This window comes from Semicossyphus pulcher, unplaced genomic scaffold (genome assembly GCF_022749685.1).
Source record: "Semicossyphus pulcher isolate SPU_LCO1_2020_fin unplaced genomic scaffold, fSemPul1.0.p SCAF_1, whole genome shotgun sequence".
In the NCBI taxonomy this organism is placed as follows: Eukaryota; Metazoa; Chordata; class Actinopteri; order Labriformes; family Labridae; genus Semicossyphus; species Semicossyphus pulcher.
This window is the reverse complement of record NW_027211603.1, coordinates 6,800,596-6,827,388: the sequence shown is the minus strand read 5'-3', so window position 1 is coordinate 6,827,388 and position 26,793 is coordinate 6,800,596. Positions and strand designations below refer to the sequence as shown.

At 39.2% G+C, this 26,793-nt stretch overlaps 1 protein-coding gene across 2 annotated transcripts; it reads left to right on the top strand.

Annotated features, from left to right (window-relative positions):
* Positions 1–1,085: 1,085 nt before the first annotated feature.
* LOC138586041 (CD151 antigen-like) lies at positions 1,086–26,536 on the top strand. Of its 2 annotated transcripts, XM_069657857.1 has the most exons (8): positions 1,086–1,238; positions 4,877–4,961; positions 10,383–10,574; positions 20,407–20,481; positions 23,006–23,110; positions 24,703–24,861; positions 25,057–25,143; positions 25,270–26,536. In XM_069657857.1, the coding sequence occupies exons 2-8, from the start codon at positions 4,878–4,880 to the stop codon at positions 25,327–25,329; spliced, it is 762 nt and encodes a 253-aa protein (XP_069513958.1). In that variant the 5' UTR covers positions 1,086–1,238; position 4,877; the 3' UTR covers positions 25,330–26,536. The 2 variants fall into 2 exon arrangements, with proteins under 2 accessions (XP_069513958.1, XP_069513959.1); XM_069657858.1 differs by lacking the exon at positions 20,407–20,481.
* Positions 26,537–26,793: the final 257 nt, after the last annotated feature.

Here is a 26,793-nt window from a genome sequence, read left to right as displayed (position 1 = left end):
GTTAGGTCTTCTGTTTCATTACAGCTTCCTCAGGGAAAATCTGAACCTCCATAACCTTGACAAAAAAGCTGTTTAAAGCAGCAAGCAAAGAGAGGAATGGTGCATATTTCAGCCTTTTGAAGTGTTCATTTGGCTAAACACTAAGTCAATTAATAGATATTAGCCTAAAACATCTGGTATTAAAAAAAACTTATTTATAAGAGCCTCACTGTGGTAGAAGAAGGAAAGTTGTTTCACTTAAGTAAAAATGAGCATCCATCCATCTTTCCCTTTTACTCTACTTATCCAGGCAGGTAAATGAACAATAGCAGCATAAAAACACTCTGTTACAAGGAAAAGTACAAGATTTAAAAAGTATACTTAAACAAAAGTACTAAGATCAAAATACATATAATGATCAATTAAAATGATATAGGCTATTACGGAAGTAAAAGCCCCCATAATGCAAAAACGTAATTAATGTTTATTATAATGGATGGTGTATAATGCTCTAATGACTGTAAATTCTAATGTTACAAATTGTGATTTTGGGTTAAACAAATAAAAAATTGACTTGTCTTAAAATGTAGTGGATCATAATAACTGATGCATTATTTTGTACATTACTCTAATTCTAACTTTAATCAACCCCTCTTTAAACACTACTAACTTGTGAGCTTTTTTTTTATCTCATTGGATCTTTAACATAAACTACTACTATTATAAACAATACTATAAATCATACTTTATTATTTAGTTATATTTTTATTAATAATTTGAGTCTAGTGCCTACGGCTGTCACGGTAAATGGCGTTGTGTAAAAAGTAGGTATTTTTCTCTGACATGTAGCGCCGGGGCCAAACCTTGTAATGAAGCATAAAATGGAAATACACCATTTTTATTCAAGTATTGTACTTACTCATACTCATAAATACCTCTAGAAATGCTTAATTTTCTTTATTTATCCCATTTTCCCTCTGTATGTGCTTGCTTCACATAAGCATTGCCCCGGGACAGTAAAAAAAAACACAGAAGACAGCCAGGAAGCAGCTAAGGTGGCCCGGGGTGGAGTCAGCCGCAGCAGCTCCAGCCTCCCTACGTGAGCACAGCTCAGCATTTTGATTTCTGTAGCCTCCAGCTTCATTCGGTTGTCCGAGAGGCCTTTACCCAGGAGAAGTGGAATGAAAATAGACAACATTTAGGACTACTACCACACATTTCATCGCTCTTATATCGACAGAAGATCCAAGAAACGGCAGGTGAGTGAAAGAAGGGAGTGCTCCATGTGAGTTAGCTCATACTGCGGTGTCGTGTTTGCCAGACAAGGTAACATTGTCGCGTTTTACGTTACAGCCGAATCCTTGTATAGCATTCCATTTCAACGAAGGTTACCACTCAAAGTTTTACCATGTTATTTTCATCTTTAAAAGTTGGTCTTCTCTTTAGAATAGGTCGTTTTATACTGTTGTTTCGGCGGAAGCACACAGTATACAGTAGAAGACGTTATAACTTTAGCCTTAGCTTAAACTAGCGAAGAGATGCTCTCTAACGTTAGATGAAAAACATCAAGAAAACACATAAAACTGGCATGTTTATCACGGTGGATAATTCTTTAGATTACTAAATGAAGGGGTTAATTTTTGTAGTTGGATTTAGATCTGTTAGAGTCCAAGCCCTTTTCAAAAAACACAAGTAGACGTTACTTTCCAGTGGTTATGAAGCTGAGCCGTTGATCGAACACTGTTGTGATTTGTAATGCAAATGTTTAGCTAGCTACCTTTTCCTTGTAGTCTGTGCTAGCTAGGTCAAATCCTAATGATCACTAAATTGTGTTCTATCTCAGCATAATTATTAATAGCAGGTAGTCAAAAAACGTTTTCTTTGCCACTGGTGTTAATCCAGGCAGTTCAATAAGCGAGATCTCAGGTGTGATTTTCTCAGGAAAGAGTGACTCACCTGAGTCAGAAGTAGCCTGTGTTTAGACTGGCATATCTTCACATCCAAATCAGACTAATTGATTTTCCGAGTCTGGACTAATACAAGTGGGTGTTTCTTTTATTACAAAGATTTTCAGCAGAGATGAGCCACCAAAAAGTAAAATGAAAATTGCAGAAGAACAAAAACACAGAAAAGGTAATTTATTAAATGAGTGTAACTTTTATTAAGGCCTTTTTACTACTAACTAAGTTGATCAGGAAGGAGTGTGTTAATCAGGCAAACTTAGTACAAAACATCTGAATCAGGTTGTATGTTATGAAGTCAAATTCACATGAGTGAGAGGTGAGTCCCTGTATGGCTGCTCCAATAAGCAGCTGACTGTTTTCATGATATGGAAATAACAGTGTAGACTTTATTCTACAATTACAGTCTGTATAGACGGTCAACTCAGAATTATTTTATTTGAGAACAAAATGTTATGTGCCTGTAATCGAAACATAGTGAAATGGTCTTAACTAGGGATGGATTTGACAAACATTCTTAGTATTGATCACTCTATAGATTATTTTCTCGATTAATCTTTTTGTCTACAAGATGAAAGAAGACAACATCACACCCTCAACTGTCATGTTTTGTCCAACCAACAGCCCCAAACCCTAAAACATTTAGTTTACACTTTACAAAGAACATGATAACCAGACAGTAATCACGTTTAAGAAGCCGGAACCAGAGAGTTTTTCTTTTAAAATGACTTATAATGATGTATTAACAATGAAAACATTTATTCATTGTCACCTGAAATAGTTACAGCGACTCTAAGCTGTTCAAGAGAATATTTGACTTTGAAAAGATGGCTAGTAGCCATGTGTTAGCCAAAATCGTACTGCTCTTTTAATTAAACAAATTATTTTAACTTGTTTTAATTTAATCTTACTTCACTAACCTGCAATGTCTGCAACACTTATATAAACACACACAATATAAACATTTCTGGACCTGTTCCAAGAATTTCCCCTCTATAATCTACCAGAGTAGACGAGACATTACTTAATGCCATTTATAGTGAGTGTGTCAGACAGGCTGTATATCCTGGATGGATCTACCAGGCAACAGGCTGTTTTATGTTTCACATCCTGAAATAAGCTAAAGCTGATGTGATTTATAAATATGGAACTGAAACTTAAACCCAGTATGCAAATGGATTGTTTCTTCTGTAGTGTTTTTTTTTTCTTTTACAAAAGAAAACATCCTTTCTTGACTCAGCTGTTTCCTCTATCCGGCTCTAAAAAGTCAAATAAGAAGTTGTTGTTTGAATTCAATTAACAAGATGTCGCTAAGAGGGCCAGATGGTGGACAGACAGAAGCCCAGACGTTCTCACTCACTCATTCATTCAGTGATCACATCGGAGTTGACAGTAGTGTCTGTGGGGGTGGGGGAGCCGATGGGAGAGTCGGGAGGGGAAGATGAGGGCGAGTCCGGGCTTGAGTGGTAACTTAGCCAAGAAAATTGTTGGGTAAAAAAACGTGAGACTTTGGGAACAAGGATTACAGGAAGGAAGCAAGTATTGTCTTATAACGGGAGCTATAAATCATGAGAGTCATGTTGTTGTGGTGGAAACATTGTCAATGTTGATACAGTGTCAGTTACTGTGGAATACTGTTGAATACAGAGATTGCTGGGATGAGCTTCATCTGTTTTCATTCTCAGATCTCAGTGTAGGTACACGTTTTTTAACATAAGCTGTCTCTTTAAAGCTGATTTATCAGACGAACTCTCCTAAAAATATTAATTTGCAGCTAAAACAAGAAGGTTTTTGCTTCTCAAAGTGTTGGATGTTGGTGGTATGAGGCACCAGGGAAGCGGGTGGTTATAATTTCCAGCCTTTGGCACTCTCACAGCTCCTACTCAGTGCTTAGTCATGGATCTCTCTGCATACACATGTAATAACTCAGCTCACTGATTCTGCCTACACTGCTGATCTGATGCTTACTCCCCCATATTCTGCATTAGCCCTGTAGCATCTCATTTGTTAAAAGCACCCCACAAGAAAGGGGAGGCTTGCTTTCATTCGCAGCTCTATTTCTACATCCAGCTCTATGCCAGGTACCAGCCTGCATTGTATCTTTTCAGCCTGTGTTTGCGGTGTCTTATGTGACCATGGTATCATTTGGGAAATTTGGGAATTTAGAACTTAAAAGATTAGTTGATTATCAGAAAGCACAAATACCAAATACTCTCTATTACTGCTTTTTACATGAGGGGTAGGTGCTTTTGTTTGTTGCATATGACTGTTACTTGATTATATTTTGTTTTAGGACGTTGATCAGACAAATAAAGACAACTCACGACATCATCCCAGGCTCTTAGACATTGTAGATGTTATTTGTTGATACATTTTATAGGCTCATCAGCAGATTAACATGACTTGTTATCTGTTAAATATGTGGTGTTTACTTTCATCCTCACTTTGTTGTACATACATTTTTGACCTGAATGCATATAAAATCATTATTTTTTGTAATTGATTCTTAGTTATTAATTTGATTATTTTAGTTGTTTATGGAAACTATGGGATATTCTTTAATGTAACCCTTTTTTTGTGTGTTTAAATTATAAGTTTTGCGTCTTGTGTTAAATGGAAAAATGCTCATAGTCTCAAAATAAGTTAAAGATAAAAGTGTTGTTTTGGTACTGGCACCAAAACTTGGCACTGGTAACATTCAAACATTCAAACCATCCCTAATGCAAGTAGAAAGGAGTTTCTATTTGCTGTACAAAATGGGCACCAGTCACCTGAAATGTTTTGCCTCTCACACTTACCTTTATGAACACTTTTCTTTGGGACGAATCTCAAGATTTTTTTTCATGATCACAGGTTGAACTCTTGGAGGAGGAAGGAACGTGACTTCTGTTGTTTGATATTGTCATAACTGACCTTAAATCTGCTATCTCTTTCAGCATGGGGGCCTATGAAGAGAAGAAGGAAACATGTGGAACCATCTGTCTGAAATACCTCCTGTTTACTTTCAACTTTCTCTTTTGGGTAAGTTTCCACTGTGGCATAGTTGAACCTGAACAAAGAACTTATTTGCCAACGTGCTTTAAGCAGAATTTCACAAAAAAGCAGGCGTGTCTTAAAATGTTTCACATTTTGATGTATAACTTTCTACACACTCAAGCTCATCTCTTGTTTCAGAAATTATTTTTATTGGTCATAGTAACATTTTACTCAACAAGATAACATGTAAGATCTTGGATGAATCATACAGGTTGAAAATGAATCCTCACGTTTGCCAAACTTGAAAATGAGAGAATGAATAGAAATGCATTTTTACCTCATTTCCTCACCTGTGTGCAGTGTTTGGTGTGAGCTGAGTTCATGAGTTGACAGCTTTGTTGTTTGTTTTGATGTTTACTACTTAAATCCAGTATAAACGTAATCAATTGAACGTGGAAAGTCCAAACACAGGAAGCCAAGGGCATGAACAAAGACATCTTGGTCATTTATCAAACTTCAGAACAGAATAAGATGTTTCTCACCAATTCCTCTTAAAGATGACATTTTAGGTTTAAACAAGAAGGTTATAAAGTACAGTGTCATCTTGGACAGCAAAAGGACACTAATATACATGCACACAGCAAGTCCTTTTGTCGACATGAATATTTTGCTTTAACATGGCGTATATAGGAAATATGAGCTGGTAAAACTCTTCCTGAACCCCTCAACAAAGCGTCTCTATTCATGCAGCAGATAAATGCCTGCTGCTATTCCAGTTCACAGAATCAAAGCCAAGTTGCATACTTGTACAGAGGACACAGAAGACGCATTCACAGCCGAATTCCCTAAAAATGTTCCGGTGTAAAGAATGTGGTGTTCCAGGATGAAAGCACTACAAACAACTGATCTCATAATTTCAGTGTGTGGTGTAGAATAAGAGTCAAACATCAGTGCAGCCCGCCTCGCTGACAGCAAAGAGAGGGTGTGTGTCTCATTCTCATTCTCAGTGTGAAATCGCACTTACAGCTCTGCCCATATGTGATAATCATCCATCCGGCAAAGACTCAGAACTCCGTCAGATTGGCAGAGAAACAATAATGGGCATTTTCAGTACCAGATGCCAGCGTGTCAACCATATGGATATTTTGGGTACAAATCCTTTGACTAAATTAGTTTTTAAGAAGTGCTTTGCAAATACTTTACTGAAGCTACTCGGGATGGGCATTTCCAGTAATCTCCCTATTCGAGTAATCTAATTACCTCATGAGCGAGTAATCGAGTACTTCCAATTTTTTTTTTTACCATTAGAAAAACATGTCAGACACTGACCTCCTGGCCCGGAAATAGTAGGCTATATGCCTGTAAGAGAACATTACTATCTAACACTTTTACATGAATGTAAATAAATTGCCAACAATAGAAAGCAAGTGCAATTTCAAATGCATTAAACAACCTCAACAGGCCCTTCAATTAACGTTGTTGTTACATTCTGTTGTCAAGCGTCACAGTGGTAGCGGACTGTATGGACTTCTGTTCTGTGTTGCTGAACACGTAACTCACATGTTTTCCACTCTCGTAGCTGTCGTCCGGTTGGATGGTGGCTTGTACTCCAGCTAAACAAACGCCATCAGCTCACGGAAGCCTTCTCCTTCCACAACACTTAATGAGAGCATATCTCTAGTCACCATTTCTGTTATTAGCAGGCTAATCTTCCCCGAGACTGCCTGTTGTGTGTCTCTGCTGGCTTCTCCTTGTGCTTTAAGCGCATGTAGTTAAGTATCGAACTGGTATTTATGTGATATACAAGTTAAACACCATATATCTTGCACAGCACGTTATCGTTGTCTTTTTTGTCAAAGTACTTCCAGACATCACTTTTCCTGGTCACGGCTGATATGGCGCATGTAACTGAGTTAAACTACTTTAGCCGAAAACAACGCGTGCACAAGTAGTGTAGCGTTACTCGAATAATGACGTCAACAACGAGTACTCGATTATTTGTCCCCATCCCTAGAAGCTACATGCTAGACTGAACTTCAGACAACCAAATGAACACATTGTGTACAATGTCAAGTATTTTGCTGAATGGCAGCTGGCCTTTTACCTCAGGAGAAACATAATGTCCCAATGTTCTGTTTTCTATTGATGTTGTTTCTGTCTGAAAACATTTCAAGAAGCACTCAAGACACCAAATTGAGTGAAAAAAAAAGGGAATGTTCGATAAGTGCTCAGGTATTACAGGTGTTTCAGCAGATTGAGATGGATTTTTGTCTGTCCTTGTGATGGTCTGCATTTTTGGGACATGGCTCATGTAGGCTGCAATAGGGATGTTTTTTTAACTATCATATATGTCAGTGTAGGTCACAGGCCATTTCCTTATTCAACATGGTTTTAAAATGTGATGTCCCTCAGGGACCAGTAATCATCAAATACCTGCAAAGAACATTTTTGGCAATAATTTTGTTATCCCATAAGGAAAAAAAATGCATGTGGCTCTCATCAAAGGACAAGTACAAGGACATAGTACTTAATTCACCTAAGGGTCCTCGAACGTTCCAGTTTGTACCTCTTAATGCCACTGGAGGTCACCAAAGGGTGAATTTCTCTTGTGCTGCTTTGAATTACTCTTGGAAAATATTCATTAATTCCTGTGGTTCATTGAGATTTAACAGCAGTTAAAGCCACAGCTTAATCACACACTGAGTGATTATTGCAAAGGCTGAGTCCCATTCTGTTGCTTAATACTGTGGGTGTCTAGGCTGGGGTCATTCTGTGGGTAGCAAGAGGATATTTGGAAAGTTGTTAGATGCTTTAGAAGAAAGAAAACAAATGATAAATTCTTTTCACTTTTTAATGTGGTGTTGAACATGATTTATAGTCTCTCATGAATTGATCTCTACTATTAGATTTAAACCCACAAGCAGGGAAACTAATGATTTACTGAACTGTTTACTTCTCAAATGCAGCTGGTGACAGGATGTCAGGGATTTGAGTGCCCATGAGCCAAAATAGTAAGAACGGCAGACTTTTCTGCTTTAAACATCTAGCTACTGGGCATGTTTAAAGTGTCGAGTTATCATGTTGTGCTCTAAACTCTACCTCTGAACTGTAATGAAAATAGTAAACTAAGTAAAGAGACTGTAGTATTTTGCTTAGCCTTGTTTTTGTTTTGTGTATTTTCCTGCCGCTCTGTCTCTGGGTGTGGTTCCGTCTGACTCAGTGTCTTGCTTCTGTAGTCATCATCTCCTCCTATTTAAATTATATCTAAATTAGGCGGGCTGTCTGATTGATGTCTTTTGGATGATGACAGATTTGTGTTGCATTGCTACACCATCTGCTACTTGTCATTGTGATATGTTATTAATTAGATTTTTCGTCATACTCTGTGAGTCTAGATATTGCAGAAGATGTTGGACACTGACAGTTTTATGGTGGACTAAGGCATTGACTTGTCCTCTGTTTTTTATTAAAGTAAGATTATCCTGATGGCTTCCGTGTCAACTGATGCTTTATATCTTAGACTTTAAAGCAACGACATTAAACTAACTACCTTAAAACAGTGGCTTTAAAATCATTCTGATAATACATTGACTTGTGAAAGGTAGAATGTCACTTCTCTGTACTCCCTCCACGGCCCTAACGCCTGTTATAGCATTAGCTTAATGTAACTTGGGTTGAGCTGCTACGATCTCCTGGGAAAAGTTCTGCACAGCTTCCTGGCAAAAAGCCCTGAAGGCTAACTTGTCCTATTAACTGTCAAACATTGATGGAGAACAGAAAAAAGAAGCTGCACTAGAATAAATCTTTGGGGTCTTTGGAGAGAGAGTGAATTGTGCTAACAACTGGGGTGGCTTTTTCTTGCATATAGTTATTCTTATATGATGTTGCTTTAAGCCACAACAAAGTTTAGGGCTTCCAATAACTATTATTTCATATCGATAAATCTGCCACTTGTTTTATTGATTAAACATTTAGTCTATATTTCAAGACCCCCTCCAGTGCAAATCAAATGTTTAACCTTGTAAACATCTATGTGGTGTTCTTCATGAGCTACAAGACATATCAGGGACAACATCAGCAGCCATCTCCATGGCTGGGCCTGTCTGCTTTTAAACTGCAGTGTACCAAGGACAGGCTGAACAACACGTTTTCAGATTGGCAGGTTTGAGACGTCACAAACCTAAGGAGCCAATCCCGTTAATGGACGGGGTGACGCTATGCATATCCTTATGTGTAACCTATGGCAACCACTTCAGCAATGCGCGAGCCAGCTGTAACCGTCATCGTCATTTTTGCAAACTCACTACTGACTACTAACGTTAACGTAACTACTACTTATTACTACATTTCAAGCTAGCTAAGTTTCAACAAACTACCGCTAAATGGCAGAGACGTGTTTTGTTTTCGGCTGTAATTTTATGAAAGGAGAAACATAGTACGTAGTGGGCGGGGACTATGCAGATTGGGGAATTTTTAATGAGGGAGAAGGAGGAAATGCCTTCAGAGAACTTTTACAAGGTAATTAAATGTATTTTGCAGAAAAAAAACACATCAGACACAATTTATTATGTCAAGCAGAGCATTTTAGATGCCTTAAAACATGACTTTTTCAGTGATATCAAAAGTGCAATTAAAACAAGAAACTTTCATGAAGATTTCTTTATGAAAACAAAACAAACAAAGTTACATTCAAGAGCGGAAAAGCTCATACTGTAATCATGGTTTTAAAATTACCTATTGGAACAATTTGGTTCAGTTTTAATGGATGTTGTCAAACGTCCATAGTGTGAGCAGTACACAAAAAAAGCATGTGTTTGCATTTTGAGCAACAGCCAACCAGTTGAACCAGTCAAAAAAGGACTTTTGGACCAATTTAATATGGATGTGATATATGATGGCAAGTTGTCATGTCGGGCTTTGTAAATAAAACAAAGCAATGGCAGTCACATCCTACTGCTAGAGATGCCCACTCAACCATGTCATAGTCGATGAAAAAGAGGAGTGAAATAACTGTTGGGGTTATCAATCTTGTGTGGAGTGAAAAACTGAATCGAGGGGTTTCAGTTATAAAAATAGTTGCTGACTAATAATCCGACTGGCTGCAGCTGTAGCCAAGGTTATATTTCCTATCAAACCTGTCAGAGTAGCAGAGACAGCCCTGGATTACTGACCTGAGCAGCTGAACCGCCTCATTCACAAATATCTTGCAGCATAATCTGATTCAATGTGAGATTATCCTGTGGGGCAGCAGTGGGTCTTTTTTATCTCTTCTCTTTCAACCATTATCGGGCATTAATTTCAGGCTCCTCCTTCATCATTTTGAAGGTGAATTAAGTGATGAATTATTTAAGCCTCTTCAGCACTCTCAGTTTTTGTCTCCTCAGTGTTGTGTGTCTGCTGTTTAAGGGACCAGAGTCGCTCACCGGCAGAGATCTGACTCTTTATCATGTGCTCTTCTTCTCCCAGTTGGCAGGGGGTGTCGTGATGGCGGTGGGTGTTTGGACCTTGGTAGAGAAGAGCGACTACATCAGCCTTCTCTCCTCCAAGACCTACGCTGCCTCCGCCTACATACTGGTCCTGGCTGGAGCCATCGTCATGGTAACAGGCGTGCTGGGCTGCTGTGCCACCTTCAAGGAGCAGAGGAGGCTACTGCGAGTGGTAAGAGATCACGTCGGGTTAGAGAGATAATACAAGCTGCACACGTGTGAAAATACAACAGAAATCACCTTAATTGTGCAACCAGAACTTAATTAAACCTAACAGAATTTTCTTTATATGTATTTTTATGTATATAAATTCAAACAAACAACCTTTTTTTTCCTACTCTCATCAGAGGACTATTCTTTATATTTATGAATCAGAATCAGGTTTATTGCCAAGTAGGTTTACACATACAAGGAATTTGTTTTGGTGGTTTTGGTGCAGAACAGTCAACACAGAACTAGAATAAAAATAAGTAAAAGACTTAAATAGAATAAGATAAAAAAACAGGCAAGAAGAATAATGATATAAAAAGCAATACGTATAATAAGACGTATCAACAGTTGTTGTCTTACACATCTCTCTAGGTAAAAATTTGTCATATGAAAAAAAACCCCGCAATACTTACTGTTAATAGAAGACCAATCTTTATTTGACTATGTTGAGTTGAATGAACTTTATTTGTATTACAATAAATATTGCTAGGAGTTTGCCTCAATCAAGGACATACACAATAACATTAAATTGCATACTAATAAGACCGTTGCTGTTTATAAGGAGGGCATTTAAAAAATGACAGAAAAATTACACAAAAAACCCCAAATTATTTCAAAGAAAACAACCAAAAAGAAACCTTACTGTGTCAAAGTTTCATGGGCCAAATCGTACTGAATAGCTTCAAGGAATGTCCTCTTCCTTAACTTTGACCTTGCAGGCCACTGTAGGCCACCATCTGCCCGGATACAAAACAAAGTCAAACACTATTTATGTTGCACACAGGCTTTTTTTGCTGCTTGTAATACTGTTTGACATGAAGCAGTCATTTGCACACTGGTACGCTTTCTCTCGGTCTCCAGCCAGATGGTGAACTAGTTGGTACTGTTGTAAGTAACTAAGCATTTTTCCGATGTGGTGATACTGAGCAGATAACAGACTTTAAAAATAACATCCATTCTAGCCATTAATGACTGATTCTGTGCCTAAAATTTGACTAAAAATAGGCAGTATCATAAACTCTTCAGTGGGATTAGCATCAAGATATTTGCTCATTATTGGCATGTGAAGAGGTTTTGTTTTTAAAGTTCATTTAAAAGAATTTGTGGTGCCACACACACACACACGCCGAAAGTCAACCCTAGCCAAGGTGTCAGCCTTGATTGTATTCATTTCAGACAAAACAGCCACTTCATAGAGTCAGAGCATATGTTCCCATATTTGATTTGGCACACTCTGTACCCAGCACAGGGTTATGCCAACAAACACCTGCATGGCACTCAAACCAGCTCAAAATACAAACACACAGAAACACGGTGCTATTCACACATACTCAGACCCTCAACCACACATTTTAACACGGTGAATTTATACATGCACGCCACAGTGAGTGTAGCTCAAATGGTTGTGTTGTATAAGCTTTGCAAGAACACGAGTCATCTCTGGCATTGTTTACTTTTCACCCAAGAGTTAACTATGCGGCCGAGAACACTGACTCGACACCCAGTTCATAATACCAAAGAACGATGCAAATAAATGGGCATTCATCAGTGTGCCATAGGCGGAACCATTTTGGTAACAAGGACTCAACAGACATTTGCTTAACTGTGAATCTTGCAAAGGATAATTTATCCCAACCCAACAATTGTCTGCCTCATACGTTTATGTTCATATTATATAATTACTTGTAACAATTAAAAAATCCAACATTAAAACTACTTCTAATTTTGGCCATATCAGTTTGGAACAACTGCAGCAATAGTTATATTCATCTGTGAAAATGTAAAAAAAATAGTAGTTAGTAGTTAAATAGTATTTAGTTTGTTAAGTTACGACATTAATAGTTCTAATGGCATCTCAGAGTGCAAATGGTAGTAAGCATATGCTTAATCGGTGTTACGATTATGAGGGGATCCTTGGAAAAGTTTCTCTCGAGTAAGGGGTCCCTGGCCCCAAAAAGTTTGAGAACCCCTGACTTAGAGAGAAAGACCCAACATGAATCACTTTGAGCCACGTTTAGCAACATTTGGCGCAGTGGCAAAGAAAAAATGTCCTTTTAAGAGGCAGAAACTTCGAGCAGAACCAGGCTCATGCTGAACAGCCATCTGCCTCAATAGCACCTTTCTAGTCTCCTGAAAACCCAAAGACCTTTGCAATACATGCCAGTCACCCCATTCACTTACTTTTTAATAAACTGATGTGCAGAGGCTTCCTTGAGAATTGACAACCTGCTCATCAGAATCTATTTAATACTCATCTACTAACAAACTCCAATATCCTTGGAAGGAATTCAGGGTTCAGGATGTTGCCAAAGAACAGTTCGACATGAAGACCAGAGAGGCCTTGGAAGATAAGCAGACAAGTGGCTCTATCCCCTGAGCCACAGCTTACTCCAGGTAGATCGAAAATGCTCAGATGTGTTTGTGGATGTTGACTGCAGAGTTTCTTTAGCCTTTAAAACATAATTGAAAAGTGTACACATTAAATGAAGTCCCCACCATGTCCAGATTATTTGATTTATAGCTCAGGCACCTGTGTGCAAATGGAGACGTGTGCACAGCCTCTCCTCCTGTGTGCTGTGTAGGTTAGAAACGCCCGGCGCATCCTGAAGAGTGGAGATTAGGGCGATGAATCACGGTGAAGAAATGAACTTGTCTGCAAGGAGAGATGCTATCTTGATTGTTAAAGAGGGCAAACATAAGGGCGAGGCAGGAGGAGGGGGGGGGAGTAATTGTTTTTCCTGTATGTGCTGAGTGTCTGGTACCTGCTCAGAGTACACGAGAGCAGCGGTGATTGTCGACACTGTCCTGTGGCCTCAAAGGTCACAGGTTTTAACCTTAAAACAGCCGATCCAGCCACAGAAACACCAGGGCAATCTGCAGCTGTAAGGCCTAAATAAACTAGCAGCTGATTAAAAGGAAGGCAATATCCGTCTTTCTGTAAGACTATTAATGATGTTTCTTCCACACCAAGTATGAGAGCGGTCAGTAAGACAAAGAGAAAAGGAGGAAAACTCGCCCAAGAGAACCGGGGTGTGGTATTTGTCTGCAAACACAGACTCATTGTTCTGTTACAGAAGTGACAGAACAGTGTGATGACTCAGGGAGGGAAGGGAGAAACTTTTTCCTTAGAATGACAGAGCCAAATAAAAAGCAGTCCTACTGAGGCTGGATCCACCTGTGGAGAAACTGACTTCATGCAGTCTGAGCTGACATATTACAAGTCTGACTGTCACAGTATCTCTTTTTTTCTCTTCTCTTTATCTCCCTGTTCCTCCGGTTTTATTAAGGAAACATTTTAGCTGTGTAGTTGAAGATTAGAAATTTGGGTGTTTTCCATCAGCCAGCAGTGGTTGGTCTGCCAGAGAGGGTAGGCGGAGCTAAACGGCTGCTTTTCCGGTCTCTGAAAGTGTTGCGAGTAAACAGTAATCTACTATGGCTGAACAAACAAAAAAAAGATGGATGACTACAGATACAACTTCAACAATAAGTGAAAATCCAAAGAAAAAGAAACACATTGGACGCTCAGATGAAGCAAACAGTCTAAAAAGGAAAGCGACCGTCAGTGAGGAAAATCAAGAGTTACAACCGGAGCCAACCGTGGACGTCACACATGCAGCACTGTCTGGATATCTGGGAAGTGTGCTACCGCAATTACCATTCATCCCCATAGGTGGCACCAAAGAGAACGATACTGAGATCTTTGAGATTACCACTTTCACATACAGACTGATTAAAGTGTGTATGGTGTCAGTGAGTCAAAATGAGAGATATAAATAACTGCAGTTACTGCACTATTTTTATGATAAATAGTTTGATAAATCAAAAAAAAGGAAAACAGCTCAACTTGAACTCCTATTTCTGTTTTTATCAGACTGCAAATATTTTTGTCTACTTCTTTCCATAAATTGTATTTGTGTAAGGCAACAGGCTGGCAGAGCTGCAAGCAGAGGCGAAGGTTCAAAAGGTCTCTGCTTCATAGTTAATTTCTGTCCGGCTGCTAAACTCACAGCCTGCCTGTTCTGCAACCTGATTGAGTTTCTTAATGACTTAGTTATTACAATCATCATCAGGTCAAGCATTTACTCAGCTGCAAGGCAGAGTTTCTAAGGACAGTGTATAGGCTTACAAGGGGCAAGAAAGCTAAACAAAACACTCAAGCTCATTTATGCACTTCTATTTAAACTTCAATTACTTAAATATATCCAGGTTGGGGATTTTGGTTTGAGTGTGGATGAAGAAATTAGTGCATGTTTCTTTAAAAGGTGGTCGAGGTTAACTTTTCCACAGAGAGGTGGTCATGCTTGGTTGGTAGTCTGCGCACACCTTCTGGTTGTGTGTGGTGTGTGTGTTTGTGTGTGTGTGTTTTCTGAACGCATGGTGCATCTTGAGGAGTTGAGATCACAGCCATGAATCACAGAGAAGGAATGAACTTGTCAGGAGGGAGGAGGGATCGCAAGAGATTGCCAAAGATGGAAACATAATGGAGTTCTGTGTGTGTTCATGTGTGCGTGAGTAAGTGTGCGAGCGTGTGTGATGCGCTGACTTTGTATCGTTCATCAAAGAAGCAAATTTATGGAATAACATCTTGTCGCTACATCTTGTAGAATTAGCATTTTTAACTCATTAGAACTCCAACACTTCGTCTTCATCCAAAATCTTTTATTTATGAAATTCAAATTGTCCATAAAACTACTGCTGTCATCTCTCCTGCTTATTTTCTGTGATAAATCTCACTGATCATCTTATTTATTTAGTTTTTGCTGATATTGGTGAAGTGGGTGCAGTGTTTTGAAATAGTGCATCTTGTGAGACCACATGGAAAATACACGAGATGACAATAAACTCTGATGTTATACCCAGTTGTGTTATTCCCAGCAGGCTGATAGACAAAGTAGTAAAGTATATTCAAGGACATTTTAAAAGATATGAATGTAGAATTAATACTGCAGGTTTGTCTTTAGCACCTGTTCATTAACCTTCTGTTTATCTATGTTAAAAATGCCTCACATAATTTGCTCCTGCCACACCAATGTAGGTAGTTCTGTCATGTTTGGGTTCGAGCTGAAGAATTTCTGCTTGGCTAAAACTGGCCTGTTTGTAAATAGAAAAGGTCATTTTCATTATTTTTATTGAAGAAAGTATTCATTTATTATTCTAGAAATAAATCAGAAACAATTGTAATATAATAAAGAATACAACTCCATGTCCAAAGTGAACAGTGCCTCTGATACATTAGAAGAAATGATAACGAGTTTGTATTAATCTGCTAGTTTAAAGTAAAAGTAGCACAGCCTCTACATAAGCAAAGGTAGATTATTGTGACTGAGGCGGTTATTTACCTTAAATTTATCAAGGTTATCGTCATGATTCAGCTCAACAGGTGACTGATTGATCATATTTGGGAGTTTGCTTCACTGTTAAGAGGGATAACATGTTGCACTGTCTGGGGGGAAAAGTTACGGCTAACAGGGCTGCTTCTGTAAAGTCAATGATTCTGATTATCGGTTGAGAAGACGCAGAGTCAACTTGCATTTTGTCTGAAGTTTCAGTATGATAGGCTGTAACCTTACAGAGTCTTAAACTGACACAGAAATGTTGAGATTCGAGTTGAATTATCGCAGAGGTCTTATGCGCTCCAAAAGAAAAGGACCCCATGAAAAGAACTGACCTTAGCATTTCATGAAACTGTCTCACTCTCTTCATCCAGGCTTGTTGGGCTGCGAGCTGGGCTGCTGTTGAAGCTCAGCCTAAGATCCAGACATCGAATGACTACAACCCTTCATCTGGTTAAATGACATTAGACTCTTGTTGACTGTTAGGAATTTTGTTGTGCCGCAAATGAACCAACTGTCAAAGCTTGGTTATAAACAGACAAGGGGATCTGGTTGACACAATTCTGATTGGAGTCCTTAACAGTTAAATGAGTCACAGTGAGATGGGGACGAGTGAAGGACGAACACGGTCAGGCTGGAGATAATTTGATGATCACCAGCTGCTGGACACATATTGTTAAAGTCTGCATCCAGTTGAGGTTAGTTTAAAGTTGCAATTGATTAGCTGTATGGCGGCCTGAGAGTCGACCTTACAGCCAAAAGGTCGCAGGATGACTCCTTCTAAAAACAGACACGTGTCTGATCCTTATCTGTCTGATTAAAGTCACCTTCAGCGTGACTCTGAACTCCTGCTTACTCAGTAATTGTAAAGACGGCAGAACACTTTTAATGAAGCCTGAAAAAGAAACACAGTCAGACACAGACTGCATACAAATGTTTGCATCCTCGCTGCGCTTAACTGTTCTGTTTGCTGCAGGAAGAGCATGAATATGAAGGAGCAGAGAAGTTACCAAAACAGCTGCTGTGAAAGAAGAGCATCAAAGGTCAAAGAAACTGTTCAAATATTTTCTAACAACCTCAGCAAGATGAGTCTGAGTTTACTGAGAGATGTCTGATATTTTGTAGTCCAGCCAGGAAGCCCACGCGCAGCATGCTGCTGAGTCTGAAGCCAACGCAGGGCTCTACAAAAACGTGTTGTACATATGAACCCATTGAGAGTCATATTTGCAGTAATTACACTGTGCCCTGAAGTCGCCCGGGAGAAGAATGGTAGCTCAGACGTAAAATGAGTGCGTCTGCGAGAGAGAGTGTGTGCTCGAGATCATAAAGCGTCCTCTGGAGTCACTGCAGTCAGTAATAAAGCCGACTCGGTCTCTGCAGCCAACAACAGAATCTCTGTCACACCCTCTACACATCACTGTCCTTGTGGGTTTTACTCTGGGAAGCACGCTGTTGTATTTGTGTGTTTGTTTGTGTGTGAGAGAAAGAGAGTGTAGAAAAAGACACGGACCACAAGCATGGCAGAGTCGGAAAAACTCGCCCTGCTACTATCTCAGTTGTCCTTGTTTTCAACTACAACCGCAGAGGTTGTTAGCAGGATGTTTGACAAAAAGTAATTATATTTCTGTTTAGATATTCTAACATGATGAAACTAACATCTTCTTACAGAATATATATCGTAGAAAACAGGCTTGAGGTGATTTAGAGATGGCATTATTAGGTAGTGCGTCCAGCAGAGCATGATCCAATATGATTGTTTACAATCTTCTGAAACAGATGTAGCAGAGAATAACAGCTGAGCAGCTGGTGGTCTGGACTAGAATTGGTTGAACATTTCTGATAATGTAAAACATCCTATATAAATTAAGTTATTTGTTTAAGAAAGCAGCTTTTTGAATAACTCTTTGCATAGTCATATTGGTGCAAAATGTCCATAAAAAGGCCCTTTTCCTTCCTGTTCAAAAACCAGTCACTATTTTGGTAATCTGGGAATATTTTCCACAAAAAATCTTATCGGTCCCAAACATCCCATATCTGTCCAATCTCTATTTTTAGTATTAGTAATCTAATGGACAGAAAGTGTTGTTTTTACGTGGAGACAAACATTTCTGACAAGGATACAACAAATATTGTTCTTATAATGTGGGATGAGAACCTTTCCTTTGAAGGCAAACTTTACTGGAACTCTGTAATGACCTAAAATAACGTCAGATAAAAGCAGTTGAAGCTGAAAAGTTTGTATTTATGTGTTTAAAACAAATCCCTCTTTTATAGTCAGTAAACACATGCGCAGTCTATCTAATATTATGTCTGTGTTGGCAGATATGTTGATCAAAGTTAAGGACCAGTGTTTTGGTTGGAACAGATGGAAGAACTTGAGCCAGAGCTGAATGTAAAATTAGCGTGTTCTTAATTCTTTTGCAATCAGTTTGTCTTCTTTTTGGAAGAAATAAAATAAATGAAATCATATCTATCAAGTCAAGGAGTGAGAGATTTTGTAATGCACCAAAACTTTGCATGAAGAATATGAGGACAAATTGCAGTTTGATGAAAACTTTATACACCTTGTTTACTGTCATAGGTCTGACTTTCTATGTGTTCTGTATCTCTGATGTGTTGCCTTTGCGTCATAAACCGTCAACACAACATCAAAATGCATCTCAGAGTCTGCTCAACATTCAGGCTCGGAGCCACTCCGAGATCTAATCAGTCCAAGCGATCAAATCAAAGACCGAGTCCACTTTACCAGCTGATTTCCTCCCTCTGATAGCAGCTGGCCAGAGGAATTTGGGTCAAGGTTTTTTTGTCTGATAATATCTCCTCTTGTCCTTAATTCTGAAGGAACTTGGCACAAAAAGCAGACAGTCCCTAAAACTCCTGCAGGCCCGCTCACGAATCAGACACCGATGATAAACTCTGAACAGCAGAACTCACTTATAGGTGAGGAGTGTGAGATCTGCATCGGTGCAAGGACTGAAAGGTTGCACCTTGATGATAAATACAATACTAAGATTTAGGCTGTACTTATGGGTGAAGATGGGTGAAGTTTTCTCTGAGTGCAGTGAATTTGATTTTATTCAAGTGAAAAAAAATCAGACACGTGTCCCTACTCTTATGAAGAGACGGTGTCTCATTTGGACTACTGTTTGTTTACTCTGAGTGCTGCGTCTTTCACTGTTATTTAAAAGTTTAGATGGTTTGTTCCCCTTTTTATTTTCTTATACAGTCTTCATCACCTTTATCGTTATTGTAATCTCTTTTTACAGGTTCTACATACAGTAGAAATGTAGAATCAGTAGGCAGGGATGTGGATTTTAGGATGGCAATTGTTCTGGTTTCTGTTTGTACTACGCTTGTAGTCCAAGTAATATTGACCAATCACAATTAATTAAAGTAAATCACAAGAAAAAAAAATCTTTTTCTGTAAACAATGCAGCACGCGGAAAAGGAAGTCTTGACTGGAGGTTGTTTATCGCTAGCCGCCCAACATGTTCACCGTTGTCCCCAGAGGCTGTATCGTCATCAGACTATAGCCACTTGGATCCGAGATTGTAGTAATCGTTGAACATTTGACTGACATACCACATGCTGTTGTTGTGTCCCAGTGCAATTTTTCATACATTTAGTGTATACAGTGTACTTATTCCTGTCTTTATCCCTCTGTTGTTGTCTTTGTCTTTTATTGCATGTATTATGTTTTGATATGGACCTATGTGTCTGAAATAATTAAATAAAGTAATCTTTGTAGCACACTAATGCTGCATTTGGTATAATCGCTATTTTTATAATCAAATGACGAATCAGTGCGCGTTGAAGTTTTGATTCACTCTCACCACTCTCATCGCTTTGTTTTTGGTAGCTGCAAGCTGCTGTTTTCACCTCTAAAAAATGTATGTACACTACCTGCTCAATACCAAACGGCAACACAGTGCTGAACACAGTGGAACATGCTGCTAAAGATATTTCCCTCAGGAGTTGATTAAGACTAAAAACAGGGAGCAGCTCCTCCCTTTGGTTTGTGCATTGCATCTTGGGAGAATATTGTCCTTGAAGAACACACAAAAAAATGTATTATTATGAGCATATTGACTGTTTTGAGACTATTTTTTTCCATATAAACTGTCTAAACATGGTAAGAGTCTCAGCATGAGGCCGTGTCAGTCAGTCCTGAGAGAATGTGGTGCTACGAGCAGTCAGAAGGTATTCATGAGTACAGTTTGTTCTCAGTTGTTCCTTTGTTGCACAGACTGTGCAAACCTGTTGTTGACGGACTTTCCAATATCATTTCCAATTCAACAGTTGAATAGAAAAGGACCAGGCCGTGGCCCCTTTTTTATTCCGTTTTTCAAAACTCCACCCTCTTGCATTTGCGTCTTTAATTCCAAAATCAGATATAAAAACCACCCTGTCGCTTCATCACATTACCATCTACTAACTGTAATTTCTTCTTCTCCTCCCCAGTACTTTGTCCTGCTGCTCTGCATCTTCCTGTTGGAGATCCTGGCTGGCATCCTGGCTTATATCTACTACCAGCAGGTAATCTCCCTTGGGCTTAAGGAAAAAAAGGCCTTTCGAATAGATTTAAACTTGTATGAGTGAATTGTTGGAGACATGTCTCAGTTGTCCAGACATTTCAGATATGGGAAGATTAGATATTATATTCAAATGAGAGAAAAGTAATTTCAGGGAGGAAATCTAAGAGGGACTTTTAAAAATTCAATTATCAGACTGACCATATTACTTCTGGTACATTTAGTCTGAATGGAAAGGAAATTGCCAGCAGAAGTAAAACATCTCAAAGCTGAATGCACTTTTTCACAATCCTTTAATGGTGTTTTGATATGATTTTAACTAAAATACACTCAAATATATAGGCAAACTTATTCCACCGTCCCTCCTCAAACAAAGAAGCAACTAAAGAGAGTAAAATTACCCCTAACACACACCACAGAATATGTACTTAATGTCCACATTTCTGCTTTGAAGTGAGTATTTCCTTGTCTCATGTGCTGCAGTGAATGAAAGCCTCAATAGATAGCCTCGATCTGCACGTTTCTGCTCTAACAGTTTAGCCCTTTAAAGACTGCACAGCCAGCAGTCACAAATGAGAAGTGTTTTTTCTTTTTGTAATATCACCATGACATTGCTCTCCACCAGAAACGCTCCCACCCCGTCTAGTCTTAAACCCTGGTGGCTTGTAGCTCAGCAACAGGGCTCTGCTCAGTCTGGAGGTGCACTGCTATCATTATAACCGCCTCATTCATAATACACAACATGAGCCACTGAGCTCCATGGCTCTCTGCTGCTTCTTAAACCCTTCTCATTTTCTTGCCTCAAAAGATTCTCCCATGAATTACATTTTGCCTCTTTTCTCCCTCCCTTTTTATTACCCCTCATTTTCTCTCTGAACTCTACATGCTTTTATTTACAGACGCCAAACAACCTGCTTATGACTCCCTCACAGATACACTTTAACACATTTATCAAGCTGCAGATTCTCCACAAGCAGGGCAAGCAGCTCAGTCACTGTCTGATCAGTTCTTCAAATGTTAATCTCTACTTACATATTCTGCCAAAAAATGCAGAATCTGTATGCGGGGGACCGAAGTGTTCTGGTTTCTGTTTCTAATGTGTTTGTAGTCCGAGTACTATTGTATGATACATGCTACAAGCTATATTTCAATCATGTATGATACATGCTACAAGCTATATTTTAGCGTATTATTTTGTACCAAGTTGTGCAGCCAGTACATGGTCCTTAAATTTGTAAACGTCTTAAATGTGTTTATGTTGAGATTCATTAAAATCTAACCAATCCTTTTTAAGGGTTCTAATTACAAACTAACTTGTTATTGCATTCTTCCTAGTCTGCTGGTATTGTCTTGACGTTGGCCTTAAATTTAATTTTTACTGGTCTTTAAAAGATCTTAAAAAGTCTTAAATTTAACTTGGTGAATTTCGACGGTATCCTGTATCCTGCAGTTGCATGCAGGAAAAACAGTCTGTGTGCAGAGCAAAAGGGGCGCAATGTGCCGTAATACCATCCCGTCTTCAATAGGCGGTCATCTGACGACGATTTAGCCTTTTATTCATCTCTATAAACAGATATCTGCATGCAAGTTCAGCTAACAATCCATCCTTAGATGTGTTATCTTTCCATTTCCATTCTCGCTTCTCAAGTTGCTCGTCAGACTGTAAACAATGCAGCGCACAAGAAATGATGTCTTGGCTGGATGTCCTTTATCGCTAACAGCTGGCTTCACTGGAAGCCTGAAATGTTGGCCGTCGCTCCCGGAGGCTGTATCATTATCAGACGATAGCCGATTGGTTTAGAAATTGTTTAAACGTAAGACAGACACCTGTTGTCAAAACAGAAATGGCTATAACCTTCTTTGCCTGTAGCTGGTGCTAAACACACCTTGCACATAGGGAGCCCAGTTTGGTCTAGAACCAACACCAAGGATATCTGTTGAGCCTGTTTCACAGCAATCACCTGAATAGATGCTTAAACTTGTTATCTTTTATTTTTATGCATTCAATTTAATTCCATATAATCCTGTTGAGCCGTTTTAAATATCAAGTTGCTGTTTATATTTACCGCTTTAGTGTTTCTAAAAACTGCCAACAGGTAAAATGAACAGCTAACCCCTCCACCCCTCCTGTTTCCTCCTCCTCCCCTTTCCTCTCCTCCTTTGTCTTCACCTCCCGTCTCTCATCTCTCTGCCCTCCCCTCCACTCTTCATCATTCATTCCCTTGATATCTCCTTCACGCTTTGATTTACAGTGCTTTCCCAGCTGGCTTGTTGCCATAGAAACTGAGCCCCCCAGACCGCCTGCTCCTACAGCGAGAGCGTTTTCCGCCACTGGTCTAAAAGAACAAAAAAAAAACCTCGACTTCCTCTGCTTTAACCCCCCGGCTTCCACTGCTCCTCTGTTGTTACAGCCGCCGTCCATGACGTGTATCATCAAGAGAGCATTTAAACAGTGTATGCTACAAATCTCATTAGAAGCAAAAGTCCACTTTTGAAACTAATTGTACACTAATTCTGTGTCCGAACAGCTGAATGAGGAGTTGAAGCAGAACCTGAGAGAGACCATGACCCAGAAGTATCAACAGAGCTCCCATGAGCAGATCACAGGGGCTGTGGACAAGCTGCAGCAGGAGGTAAGGGTCTTATTGTACAACAAACTGCTATTGACTCTGATGAGCGCAGACAAACCCACAGGTATTGAACACATCAGAAAGTGGATGTATCAAGGTGGTCATATTGTAAGTGAGTCATGGCTTCAAAGCAAATTCACATGGCCTTACATGTGGCCTGTTGATTGGACAGTGTTTAGTAACCTATCATCCCATCAGATTAGAGATTTTGGTGATGAGGGCGAGTCAACACAAATCCGATTCAAGTCACTCAGACTTCAGCTAAGCTTGATGGACTTGTCTGCACCCTGTGCTGTATTTTACCCTCTCCTTTGATTTACACCAGCTGACAGCACATGAAGGAATGAATAAATATGAGCAGCAGATGAGACTTAAGTCGCTTCATTTTCTATGCACAGTGTTTTTTTTTAAGTGTGAGATGCCCCTGGCTGTCAGATGTCAACATTTTATTATTTGTTTTTTCTTCTAAACTTTTTATTTAGTGTCAATTCCAAAAAATAGTTTGGACTGGAGACAAACTTTTTTGAGAGTAGGATGAGAAGACTGATAATGCCACAGCCAGCAGCTGGTTAGCTTAGCTTAGCATAAGGACTGTAAACAGGGCGACACAGCAAGCCCTGCTCTGTTCTGATGGACCAAAATCTGCCTACCAACACCTTTTAAGCTCCCAAATAAACATATTATATTAAATTTGACTAATCAGTCCTATGAACAAAATCTAAAAACAGCAACTTGTGGTTGTACAGGAGGATGTGTGCCAGACTATTTTATGATTGGAAGTAGCCAGCAGTGAGTCCAAACAGTTGTATGCTCACGTTACCTTAAAGTAATAATCTTGAAGATTTTCATTTAAATAAATGTCTGTTAAGTCTCTATCTATCGCTGAATGAGGTAACACAATGGTGATTGAGCCTATGGCCCACTGATAGAAGTTACTAGTCTTTATGCTAAGCTAAACTAACTGGCCGCTTGCTGTAGCTTTATATTTACTAAACAGGTATCAAAATAGTAGCGACCTTCTTATTAAACTGTTGGTAAGAAGTTTCCTAAAATGTCTAACTACTCCTGTTGTTTAAATAACACTGCGTTCTGCTTGTTCTTTGATATTAGAGTGCCGTATTAAACATTAAAGCGTTTCATCCATCCTAATGTTTTATATAGAAAGACCACTCCTATAAAAATCTAGATTTTCACCAGTGTCAACGTGTCAATGGGCTGTTTATTATGGAAGCCTGTTCCTGCCAATGTAATGATAAGAAAGACATTCAAATGAACCTCAAAATAATGAGAAACTTCCTTAAAAAAACATGTTTCTGTTTCAAAATAATGACCTGGATTTTTGACTCATTATTTTGAGACACTAACTAAAGCTATCATTAAAATGACTTACCGTCTCTTTCTTCATCACACTGGCAGAAATGGGCTTTTAGAGCGCTTTTTCAGACAGGCGTGGCTTCAGCACATATTTACATCACGTAGTCACATATTAAGAATGAATCGAGAAGTTTTAGTGCTTTATCAATTCCAGGAGAGATACTTTTATACAACATCAAAGTTGCCCTTCTAACATGTTGTTTTCCTCTCTTTCCCGTCAGTTCAAGTGCTGTGGCAGCAACAGTTCATCCGACTGGGCCAACAGTGTCTGGATCCGCTCCAGAGGCGCAGACGGCAGAATGGTACCTGACAGCTGCTGTAAGTCTCAGACGGAGCTGTGCGGCCGCAGGGACCACCCGTCCAATATCTACAAGGTGGAGGTGAGAGGATGAAGGGTGCTGTGGGTGCTGGTGGGGTTGACTTATCAGTATGTCTGTCATGTCTCAGTATGAGCGCATTGAGAGTGTTAGAGTAGCAGAGAAAGAAGAGGAAAACTCTATACAATATTTGTTTGCAGTGAGACTTCAGTCCCACATCGGCTGATGCAGCATGAAGACACTTTGTTTTTCATTTAGGGTGGCTGCATCACTAAACTGGAGAAATTCATCCTGGACCATCTGAAGATCATCGGAGCAGTGGGTGTTGGGATTGCCTGTGTACAGGTGAGCAAAGAATTGAGCTTTTTCAGCTATTTTCTTGCACATAAACATATATTAAATAAATGTATGTCCATGGAGATTGCAGTATTTGCTGATTTATGTTTTCTTTTCCCTCCATCTAATCCCCAGATCATAGGGATGGTGTTTACATGCTGCCTATATCGAAGTCTAAAGGCAGAGCCGTACTAAGGGAAGCAGCAGAAGAAGAAGCAAAGTGTGTGGATGGAGGTAACTTCATCACCAAATGTATCACTCAAATAGCCCACAGGTTCTTTTCTTTGCCTTGCACATAGGGGAAGGAAAATTTGGCAAGGGATCAAATTGCACATCTGAGGATCTCATTTTTGTAAACAAAGGGTGGAAAAACACTACAAGTTGTCTTGAAGTAATTAGCCATTAAAATTGCAGCCTCAGCTTCAAGATCGGAGCGCTGCGAGAACAAGCCTCGGAGAGAAACTGATGGAATTTTAACACCGATTGTGTAAATTAGTGCGGGACATCCTCCTTGGGACTCAAACATTGTAGTTTTCTTCCACTCCGATTCCCTCGATGTACATTTCTGTTTGCGGGCCCGGGCTGCACCGAAAGTGTTGTAAAGATCAGCGGAGTAAATCTGGCACTTTGCAGAAAATGTAAATTCTGGTTGCAGCAGCTTCCCCTCTCCCAGCAGCTCGGTTTAACAAGCCTACCTCTGGGGCCCTCTTCTTCTGCAGCAGCATTTTGTTTCCTCGCTAACTTGCCAGTCATGCATTTTAAATATTGTTCAATAGTGGCCTTTTAAACTTTTGACCTGTTAGTTTTTTATACGTTGTAAGTGATCATTTTGTGTAACACTTGAGGGGCTTTCTTCTGAGCTTTGAGGCTTTATTACCAAATGTGTCTTTATAGTGGCAGTCAGTGTTAAATCACGTTTTTCGTATGTTACAGCAACTCCAGCATTTTGGCCTTTTGTGACTCCTTTAAGGAGTAACGGCTGATTAAACCATTTTATGATTGTATCACTGACACATACAAGCAGTGCCTCTAATTATTGCTCATAAGAAAGTGCCTCTTGTTTGCATTGTTACTTTTTTTATACGAGGGATTTATCCACTGATGCCAAAGTTGTGGACCGTAACTTTGTGTAAGGACCTACTGTATCTCCTCCAGCCTTATCCACTTCTCTACTGATGGCTCTCTTTTTTTAGATTTATTTCATAAATGAAGATTTTGTTTACTTTTCTATAGACCTTAAATATATTATTGTATTTAACTGACACATTGTAGACTATTTACATTATCTGTTAGTACGTTTTCCTGTGTGCCTCAGAGACGACACTGAATTAACCTGCTGTAATTTCTCTTTGTGATAATCCAGTAATATTTTTAGTTTCAATAAATGTTGATCATCAAGACACTTCTGCTTTTGCTGCGTTTGCTTTCTTGGCAAAAGATTATGTTTTGAAAAACACCACCTGACTAAAAAAAACAAGTATTTTAATAACTTTTAAAAGCACAAAGGGTCCCTCGCCTTCGTTATAAGGTCATTTTATCTCAAAAACCTGCCAAAAAATGTTACTTTGTTTAGACAAAACTACGTGTCTGTGACCAGTGGACCTTAAACAATTGGCACCAGCTTACAGATGCATTAGTGTATTAACCCAGAGTCTATCC